This window comes from Chrysochloris asiatica, unplaced genomic scaffold, assembly GCF_000296735.1.
Source record: "Chrysochloris asiatica unplaced genomic scaffold, ChrAsi1.0 scaffold00006, whole genome shotgun sequence".
Taxonomy (NCBI): Eukaryota; Metazoa; Chordata; class Mammalia; order Afrosoricida; family Chrysochloridae; genus Chrysochloris; species Chrysochloris asiatica.
In genome coordinates this window covers 29,933,523-29,944,531 of record NW_006408524.1, presented here as the reverse complement: position 1 = coordinate 29,944,531, position 11,009 = coordinate 29,933,523, and the positions used below count along the sequence as shown (strand labels likewise).

Below are 11,009 nucleotides of genomic sequence, written 5' to 3'. Positions count from 1 at the left end.
TTTCCACGTCATCATCTCTGCCTCCATCTCTGGCATCACTGCTTCTCTGGGTAGGGTCCCATTCTCTGCTCTTCTCCCTTCATGGTCCCAGGGACCTCCACTCCTAGACTGCAAAGTTAATCATTCCCCTCCTTGCTACAAAACGTCTACCTTTACATTTCCAACCCTCGCAGTCCTGATAACAATTAACAACAAAAGTATTTTTAAAGTGAAGTTTTTAACTATGATAAGAAAATTGGAAAATGTTATGTAAATTCAAGTACTTTAGACTCAATGTTTAAAAAGCAATTGTTTTGAATGCCTGAAGAACATTTACAAGTTATGGGTCATTAAAATGTTCTCTTCATATACAAAAATGCCACTAGAGATGTATACTCACTTCTCTCCAAAGTACATGGTCTTGGCTGTGGCAGGTCTGTTACCTCTTGTCAGTAAAGTTATGATTTTTCTGACACCCATAAAAAGTTCTTTAAGAACCATATTTTAAAACATTAATTTTACACTTAGAATTTGATCTTTCTAATTTTCCAGTTGCTTCTTGGAAACCCATATAGGGTCGCTGAATCAGAACCGACTTGGCAGCACTTAACAATTTCCCAGCCAGTTTCTGTTTCCACTCTCTCAAAAGTGATATGAGAGTAGTATCTGCCTAAGCTTAGCGAGTGGCTGATTGACAGTCCCAGCAGTCCACCCCTTTCTTAAGTATGTGCTTCCTTCATAATTAGACTCTTGTGCAAGCTAATTCCTTCAATCTTTGAATTGTGGTAATGCCATCTTGGAAGCATCTGTCCCTAGGTGAGAGGTGGCCCCACATCACCATTATTGAGAGCTGGTTTAGATGGAACAACTTGAGCCCAAAGAATTGGAGAGCTTTCTTCAGGGCTGAAAGTTCCCCACTCTTTCCTGGATTTCCAAAGACCCCTTCATAGGTGAGGTTCTGGGACAACCCCCCTGCAGTATGAGTAGTTGTTTCCTTTTTTGCTGAGTAGTAATCTATTAGCTGTTGTTGTTAAGTGCCATTGGGTTATTTCTGACAACTTGGAAACCCTGTGTAGGGTTCCAAGGCTGTAATACTCTATGGGGGAAGAAAGCTTCATCTCTCTGCTGTTGAACAGCTGATGGGCTTTGAACTGTCGACCTTGTGGTCTGCAGTCCAGTGTTCATCCTACAGTGTTTACGCTCCCTGTTGTATAGATACATTATTATAATTTGTTTATTTACCTACTGATGAACATTAAATCGAAAGAAAGAATCCACACCAAGAAAAAGAGCACTTATTTCATGATTCTATTTATTTGAAACTCTAGAAAAGACAAACCTCATTGGTAGTGATAGAAAGCAGATGAATGGTTGCCTTGAACTAGGGGATTAGAGAGGTTGCCTGGGGAGAGGCACATGGGAAGTTTTAGGGGTGATGGGAATATTCCAAATTTTGATGATTGTGGTGGCTATAAATTTTTCAAAGTTCACTGAAATATTTACAAAACATGAGTGTATTTTGTTGTAAGTTAAACCTCAGAGTTGATATTTTTGAAAACTGTTATTGAGGCCTCCAAAGGAGAGACTTCTCAGACGGAAGGAGTAAGAAAAGTTCCTTACAATGGGAATGGAAAATTCTACAAGCAGAGATGAAGGACATCATTTCTGTAGCAAGAAAGAGCAAAAGTATTTCCAGGGACTAGGAAATGTTTTATTAAATTGATTATAATAATAAGCTTTTTTAGTAATGTAATTGTGACTGTAATTCAGCTCAAGCAATAGAATAAGTAGATTAAGTATCCTGTAAAGGTTCTTTTTACCTAACATGTAGGCTTCTTGATAAATACAACTCCAAATTTATAATATAGTAATAGTGTACCATTAGAAAATCTGTGTATCTAATTTTAATATATCCTCATTGTTTATAGAAATGTAGAAAGTATGTTGTTGTGAAATAAAGTGCTGTTGAGTCGATACCACTAATAGCCGCCCCGTGCAGGGTTTCCGAGGAGCAGCTGGTGGAGCTGAGCTGCTCATCCTATGGCACCACATCAAGAGGCCTTGAAAGTTTTAAAAGGCATCAAGTGAAATCAAGATCACACATAATTCTGTCACCCAAAGATAACCACTTTTAACTTAACTGGTGTTGAAACATTCTTATCTAGGCAGATTCATATTATTTCTTGAGATTGTACCATTTGTACATGATTATATCTCCCTTTCAGCATCATACTAGGGGTATTTTTTATTTTCAAACATTTAACTTCACATTTTTTAAATGTACATTTAAATTTTGGATTTGGCTAAGTTGTATAGAAAAGATATTTTGAGAGTTGTTCGTGAAACACTTTGTTAATTTGCTGTTTTTAAAGCTCTCAGATATAAAAGGGGGAGCCTGTCAAGCAGCACCTGCATTTGGATTTGGCAGTGGGCAAGCACAAACATTTGAGTCAGTAGGTAAGTGATACAGTGATGAGCAGGATTCACGGATTTAGCATTTTAATATCCTAAAACCTGAAGATATGTTTAGTGTTATTTTAAATTACCTTTGCAAGTACTACAACCTTCCATGTGAAGCCTCTAAAGACTTGGTTCATCAAGCATTTGCGAAAATGGGACCAGAAAAGACATGTTTTTTAAATACCCTTCAACTCAGGCTTTAGAAGTACAGTTAGGGATGTTGTTTTCAAGAGTTTCATGGGAAAACCTAATAGATATGATGGCAGCTGCAACTTTGAGAACTTTCTCGTTACCGTGTATAACAGCATAGTAGTATCCTGAAGTCACAGTGGAGCAGAAGAGGTAGCAAACTGAAGTGGAGGTCCACCACCTAGTCCCTGAGGCTTACCATAGCTTCCTCCATTATCCCTGGCTGAAGGTGAATCACAGCGAGAATGAAATTGGCATCAGAGAAGACAGGACAACAGGGTTTAAATGGGTTTTTCTAGTTTCTCACTTTTTTCTCTTTTGCCCTCCAATGAACTTGTCAATATCCAAACAAGGGAAAAATTAGAAAAGAATTAAGAGTATTATGGCTACATTTTCTTGCTAATGGATTATTTCTTCCTTTTTCTGGCTTTGTAGGGTTTCCAGTGAATAACAGCAGACGTGATAATGCTTGCAATTTTAGTTTTAAACCAAGCTCTGGATTTGTCACAGCCCCTGTGGCCCCTTCTGGAAACCAACCAATTTTCGGGAGTCCTCCAGCTTTCGGGGCTATACCCTCTGCCAGTTCTGCCACTACTAATTCCACTCCATCTTTTGGATTTGGGAAAGCTGAAGTCATATCTGCTTCTTCATTTTCATTTAAAAGTCCTGCAGCTTCTGGTTTTGGATCCCCCGGAGTTTCAGTATTTCCAGCTTCCTTGGCAGCAGGCCCTGCAGGCACTCCAGCAGCCCCCGGCTTTGGAAGTGGCAGTTCTGTGTCTGGCTTTGGCATTCCAGGCTCGCATTCTAACACTGCTTTTTCTAAGCCATCAAATAACATCTTTGGAAATGGCAACATAGCCACTTCTCTCTCAGCGTCAAATAGCAACACCACCACAGATAGTATGTTATTCACCCCCAAGGATCAACTAACAGCAAAAGAACTGGAACAGTTTCAGTCGAGGAAATTTACTCTGGGAAAAATTCCATTAAAGCCACCACCTGTGGAGCTTCTAAATATGTAGAAAGGCAATCATTAAATACATGAAGAAACAGCTTTTACAATTATGTTTTGAATGGTTCGTATAAAAAAGTTGATATGAATACACACACTTGCATACTTATAAAGACAGACCAATAGACCTTCCAGTAATAACTATAGAGGTTTTAAATTGTAACATTTTTCTTAATTCCGACTGTTTAAGTACAACACATTCTCAGCAAACAGGGGAATTGTCTTAGTATAATTATGAATGTAACTGAAAAAAAGCGGTCGATGTGCACTGAATAAAGCACTTTCCTCATTCTGCCCAGCTTTACTTTTCTCATCCTTTAATGTTACACCTTTAATTTTTCTTGATAGGGGAAACAGTAAAGAGACCTTTTCTGAAACTACTAAAGAGGGGGAGCTGAAATATTTATCCTACTTCAAAAATAAACATCAATGGTATTACTTTCCTTCATATTAAAGAAGACGCTAAAAGAGGTAACTAGCAATATTCAGCCTAAAGGATGACAAAGCTTTTCTCTGGGCCTGGTTTTTATAAAATTCTATTTCATGCATTATCCTATCAAGTGAATAAATCAAAACAGGAATAGAAATTGTGATCTCATGTAAGTAGTATTGTGTAGTGAAGCCAAAGTTCAGCAGCTCTGTCTCTCGAGCTTCCACTGGACCTTCTGGCACGTTTGGCTATCAATGGAAGACACTTTAACACATCCTGCAGATTGATCGTCCAAGAAACCAGACTGTCATGAGTTCAGGCAGATGTCTGAGTTGTGTTCCCCTTTCTCAGGCCTCTCACATTACACAGCACTACCCTAGCAGTTTCCTAATGTGACTCTAAAATCAAACAGATTTTGAAAGTGAAAATAAAACCTAACAAAAGATGGGAGTTATTTTAGCATATATACAAAGGAGTCATTCCTCAGAAGATCTGGAATTTTTGTGACACTTTATAAAGAAGTATGCAGTCCAGTTCACAGTTCTGAAACTCCAGCATTTCAGACAGAATATACACCTAGTGGGTGTAGGTTCGAAACCATCCTTGATGTAGAGACAGTAAATAAACCAAAAGTTCGTTCTTTTTTCTCAAGCTTTAAAGACTTCCCAGCGTAGAGTGAAAGCCTAGAAATCCTCTACCTCCCTAGAATGGACACTAGAGATTGGGTGCAGGTTTATCAGCTTACTTGGATCCCAACTGGACTTCCCAGGGTCCTCAGAGGATGGTGTTTACAAATTTGCTTGGTTATAAGAAATCCCTTCAAGCATCAACACCAGAGATGAGGCACAGATGGGGACATGGAGAGAGGATGCAGTTGAGGACTAGATTCATGGGAAGAGAGGGTCTAAGAGCTGGCGGCCAGGAGGCAGACTTGCAGAATATACCATTTGGTGGTGTAAATTATATATGCCTGAGTGTTAAAAAAAAAAAAAAAAAAGCTAAAGTGAATAGAAGTACTGTTATCTGATGGTACATGGAGGGGATTGTAATCATTGTAATGAAACACTTTATATGATTTGTTGAATGTGAAACTGATGATCTGCCCTGTAAACAATCAATTCTCAGTAAAAACGTAAAAAAAAAAAGAGCCCAGACCTCCCTCAGGCACAATCACCAAGGATATTCAAGACAAACTCAGTAGTGCCCTGCCTTTCATGAATAGCCTTCCCCCAACCACAAGATAAACTGGTACTAACTGAGAAGACTGACGTTAACCTATAAGGAAATCTCAGCTCTTAGTGGATTGCTGTGAAACCAGTAAATAAGCAGATCTGTAAAATGTTAGGTGGTTTTACAGATTAAAAAAAAAAAAAAAATCCCTTCAGTGCTTGTTTAGTGTATCCACACTGTCAGGTCTAGCCTTTAAACTCAACCAGGGAATAGGTTATTTTTTAAATGTTCTATAAGATCCTTATCTTCAGGCAAGTTTGGGAAACAGGAGTGTCAGTCTAGCTGCATTTAGGCTATTCACTAGTAGTACAGGTGTTTGGTGTTGTAATTGCTTAAGTTTGCTCTCTCTATACCACTCACTACTCACAGATGTGGTAAATTTAATGGAACCCAAAGTTGTAAAATGAGTCCTGGTGTGGCCCCATAAGCAAAGCATTCGACCTCAAGGTCTGTTTGAACCACAATGTCGGCGATTCAAATTCACCAGCCTCTTGGAAACCCTATACAGGGTCGCTATGAGTTGTCAATGCCATTTAACAACAACAACAAAGTTGTTAAATGGTGCTAGGAAAGTTAATGGGTTACTTGAAAATGTGAGACCTGAAGAAGCCAAAACCCAGTGTCATTGAGTCAGTTCCTACTTTAGTGCGACAAAGTAGACACAGAAGTATTCCAGAGGGTTCCAAAACAACCTACTGGGGCTGACAGTCTCCGCCTTCCTCCAAGGAGCAGCTGATGGGTCTGAGCAACCAACCCTGGGTTAGCTCAGTCCTTAACCCACAACGCCTAGTTTACAAGAGTCAACCCTACAAATGCAGACATCAGCACTCCGGAAAGGCCAGGAACTTGTTTAACTAGGCGAAGGTGCAGCAGGTGATGATCAGTCATAAAGGTAGGCTTGATGGGAGCTCAAGTGGAAAAGCACAGTAAAAGTCTGTGCCGGGGTCAAAGAAGCTACCATCTGGATTTATCCAGAAGGCCGCAACCAGTTCTAGAAGAGCTGGTCTAATTGAAAGCCATACCCACAAGTAAGCAAAACTGCCTCCAGAGCCGCTACAATAGCTGTCCCTACTGTGATCTAGAGCAGAATGACTGAGAACTGCACACATGGTGATTCCATTAGCTTGATTAACTGATCACAGATTTGTAATTGCTAAGAGCTGATATTAAAGAACTATCCAAAAGCAAAAAATTATTTAGCTACCCAGTATTCATAAAAGCATAATAATTCCATATAAAGTGTCCAACAAGACATTGGTTAACTGTAATAGGTTTATATGTTGTAGTACTAAAGCCACCTTTCTAAATGACCCAGAAAGATGCATAATAATTTGGAAAGGTTTTATTCTGCAGTCAATGGGCAGAAGACTGTTTAAAAATAGAAGTAGTGTGATTCAGTTTGAGGGAAAAGCATATTTTCTTAGGGGGAAGAAGCCTAAAAATTAGTAATAGCTCAAGTTAGGTTTTGTTTGTTTTTAACTTTTGTGAATTGAGTGAAGGTTTACAGAGCCAATTTTCAGTCCCACATTGACTATATCATGCTTTGTTTCATCACAATGAATGCAATCCCTTCCATTAGTTAACAGTATTTACCTTTCTAGATTGGAATTGCATTATATCTATAGATCACTTTGAGTAGTGTTGACATTTTCACAATGTTAAGTCTTCCTTTCTACGAGCATGGTGTATTCTGCCATTTTTGTAGGTCTCCTTTGGTTTCTTGCAGTAGTGTTTTGTAGTTTTCTTTGTATAGTTCTTTTCTTTTTCTGGTTAGATTTATTCCCAAGTATTTCATCTTTTGGGTGGCTATTGTAAATGGTATTATTTTCCTGATTTTCTTTTCAGAGTTCTGTTTATTCATATAAGGTAACTGAGTTTTGTATGTTGATCTTGTATCCGGCCACTTTGCTGAATCTTCCAGTGAGTTCCAGTCATTTTTGTGCTGAATCTTTGGGGTTTTCTATGTGTAGGATCATATCATCTGCAAATAGAGTTTTACTTCTTTAATTGTTTGGATGCCTTTAATTTTACCTTTCTTGCCTTATAGCTCGGGCTAAGACTTAGAGCGCAATATTGAGTTGTTGTTGTTAAGTGCGTTCAAGTCAGTTCCTACTCATAGAGACCCTGTATAGTGTTTCCGAAGAGCAGCTGATGAGTTGAACTGCTGACCTTTTGGTTCAAATCAAAGTCGGGCACATTAACCCACAGTATATGGGGCATCCTTGTCAGGTTCCTCTTCACAAGAGAGATGCCTTTAGTTACTCTCCATTGAAAGCGATATTGGCTATTGGTTTTGTATGTGTCCTTAGTTATGTTGTGGAATTTCCCATCTATTCCTATATTGTTGAGTGTTTTTTATCAGGAATGGGTGTTGGATTATGTCAAATGCTTTTTCTATATTAATTGATAAGATCATGTCGTTTGTTTTTTCCTTTCTTATATGTATGTGATGGATTATATTGATTGTTTTTCTAATATTGAACCATCCCTGATTCTTACATTGGTTATGATGTATTATATTTTTTGATATGTTGTTGGATTCTAATGGCTGGGATTTTGTTGTGAATTTTTGTATCTATATTCACAAGGAATATTGGTCCATAATTTTCTCTTTTAGTGATGTCTTTGCTTAGTTTTGGTATGCTTGTTTCATAAAATTAACTTGGGAGTTTTCTATACTTTTTTATACTCTGTAATAGTTTGAGTAGAATTGGTGTCAACTCCTCTTTGATTGCTTGCTAGAATTCACCAGTAAATCTATCTGGGCCCACATTTTTTATTTGGGAGTTTTTTTTAATGACTTGATCATTTTCTTTTTTTAATCCGTCTATTACGTTTTTGTACTTTAGTCTGTACTCATTTAAGTAAGGTCATGTGTTTCTAGAAATTTGTCCATTTCTTCCAGATTTTCAGTTTTATTTTAGTATAATTATTTGTAATATTCTGTTAGCCTGTTTATTTTTGTTGTTACTGTTGTGTAGTTAAGAGAATGGATACATGTGCACAGTTCTCCATATGCCCTTCATGCACCTCAGTTTAGGGTGGGTTTAGCTCACATGGGCTGCTGTGTATCATCGCTCGGGTGGCATAGAAGCTGGTATTGTATCTTGCCTAGTGGGTGGAGCTGCATAGGGTACAGTTATAGCTAGGTTATATGGGTATAGTTGCTGTGTCCTGTCAGGTGGGAAAGAGGAGAAACCCCTCCCCATACACACACACACTCAAGAAAACAAAACTGAAATAACAAACAAGAAACCAACAGTGAAAAGAGAAAATAAGAAAGTAGAAAAAATTATTAAAAACAGGCAGCAGCCAGAGAAAACAAATGTAATAGCTAAAAAGAGAGACAGGAAAATGGATTTATAGGAGAGAAAAAAATTAGAAAATAAAAAGAAAATTCTTAGAAAAAAAGGAGAAAGAAGATGAAAAGAGAGTAAAAAGTAGTAAAGAAAGATCAAAAGTAGACATAGGATAAAATTGAAGGGAATGGAAAGAGGAGAAGAAACAATAAAAGGGAAGACATTAAAAAATAAAATAAAACAGTGTTGCGGTTGGGCCCTGAGAAGAGAAAATTCTGGGAGTTCCTGCCAGCCAAGGAGCTCCGGAGATAGATGTGGGAGGGACAGTGGCACTAAAGTGGCACACAGCCGGCTTCCAGTTCACACTGGCATAGATTACAACCACGCCACTCTGCAGTCCCTGAGAGCAGGCCCTGAGCTGGTATAGGAGGAGGCTGGGAGCTGGTCACACCTCTGGTAATGTGCAAATAAAGAAGGAACCGCACTTTCCCCATCACCTGTGTGATCAGCTCTGCTAAGCCACCATCAGTCACCAAACCTGCCTACAAAAGTTCAAGATGGTCACGCTGCATCTAATCAGCTGTCCCTGCACAGCTTCTCTTCCCAGCAAGTGCTCAATCCACTTCTTTAACCTTTCTCTGAAGTTCAGCGTTGCAGGATTTTCCTGTTTATGCTTCATATGATCTTTCATATCTTTGTTATAGAGGGTCTGTGTAGTGCATCTGCCTAGTCCTCATCTTGCCAGAAGTCCAACCAAGCAACCTTTTTGTTGGTGTGATGCTGTAGGATAAGGACTGGACTGAAAGGTCTGATGAATTGCAAGGTTTGTGGTTCAAACTCCCCAGTCACTCCTCAGAAACCCTATATACAGGGTCTCTGTGAGTTAGAACCTACCTGAAGTCACTTAACAACAACAACTATATATTGTATGGAGATTATATGAGGGGCCTTCAAACAGGTCATAGGGAAAATCCATTCTTTCTATTCAATATACCCTTGAACTTTTGAAGCTCCCTCATCTGTTGTGTGGCGGCTGTGGGATAAAGCTCTGGACTGCAAGGTCAGTCTGAACACAAGGTCAGTAGTTCAAACTCACCAGCCACTCCTTGGAAACCCTATGCAAGGGTCACTATGAGTCAGAATGAACGTCATGGCACTTAACAACAACAACATCTGTTGTATCTACTGAATTATTTAAATGTCTCTGAGTTTATGGCTTCTGAATTAAATAGAGAATTCAACTAATGTCTTCTGGCTTTTATTTTTTTGGTGGAGGGCAGATGTAAGTCATAAGGAATCATGAGGTTTTCACATGGAGAAAGCTTGACAACCAATGTGTTAAAATATATTAGTGGCAGAGAATTCCTGTTACAATGCTGACAGGAGCAAATGCTCTTTATATTATAAATGAGCAAGGAAACAAGACAAGACTTACAACTGGTTGATGAATTTGGTTGAACCTCATGGTAACTATTTAGTATATTGATTCCAGATTGCCTTCCTTGTCTGGTGTAATTAGAGACAAACATTTACCTTTTCTAGTAAGTTAAATCTAATTTTTATTTAGTTCCTCAAATACTTGAATGTGTTCCCTTACATTTCACTAGACTGGGAGCAAAAATGATCTTTTTTACATGTACCGTCAGTTGTTTAGAGTCATTTTACTCCTGGTTTCAGTATTCAAATGGGAAGTTTCATCAATGAGACAAATCAGCTGATTCATAATGATCACTTAAGAAATCTATTCCCATTTGAATACTGAAACCAGGAGTAAAACGACTCTAGAGAACAACTGACGGTACATGTAAAAATACACAATTTTGGGTGTGGGAAAAAGGCATTCTTTTTTTTCTAAGTTAACTCTTTAAAAGACAGGCAAGCGAATTTCAAACAGAAAGAAAAGCATAGAAAACACTGAGTTACTCTGAACTCACCATGCACAGTCCAATGTTGACATTCTGCCATATTAAGCTTCTTGTTAAGTGCTGCTGAGTTGGTTCCAACTCATAGCTACCCTGTCTGAATAGGGCTTCTGAGGAGCAGCTGGGTAGTTTGAACCAGCAACCTTGCACTTTATCCTACAGAACCACAGCAGGACTCCATATTAAGCTTAGATTAAAAAAAAAAAATGCTACTGCATATTTTTGCCCATGTCTCCTATTCATGCGTACAATGGTTTCTCAAACTTACATGCACACAGTCATCTGGCAGATCTTTGACAACACAACTCTGAATTAGTACTGCTGGTGTGTGTGTGTGGGGGGGGGATATGCTTGAGATTCGGCATTTGTAATAAATTTCCAAATGGTGTTGATACTGGACCTTTTGAAGACCAAGGTTGTCGAAGATGTGCATCTTCAATGTTATTACCAACCCATAGCCAGTCTTATACAGACTTTTTTTTTTTTTT

The 11,009-nt window shown here is 38.5% G+C and overlaps 1 protein-coding gene across 1 annotated transcript in view; it reads left to right on the top strand.

Moving 5' to 3' along the window:
• NUPL2 (nucleoporin like 2) overlaps window positions 1-3,650 on the top strand; it is a 41,224-nt gene extending 37,574 nt beyond the window's left edge. The window contains exons 6-7 of the mRNA XM_006832217.1: window positions 2,352-2,436; window positions 3,064-3,650. Coding sequence (XP_006832280.1) covers window positions 2,352-2,436; window positions 3,064-3,650 — 672 coding nt within the window. The remainder of the gene's footprint in view (window positions 1-2,351; window positions 2,437-3,063) is intronic.
• Window positions 3,651-11,009: the final 7,359 nt, after the last annotated feature.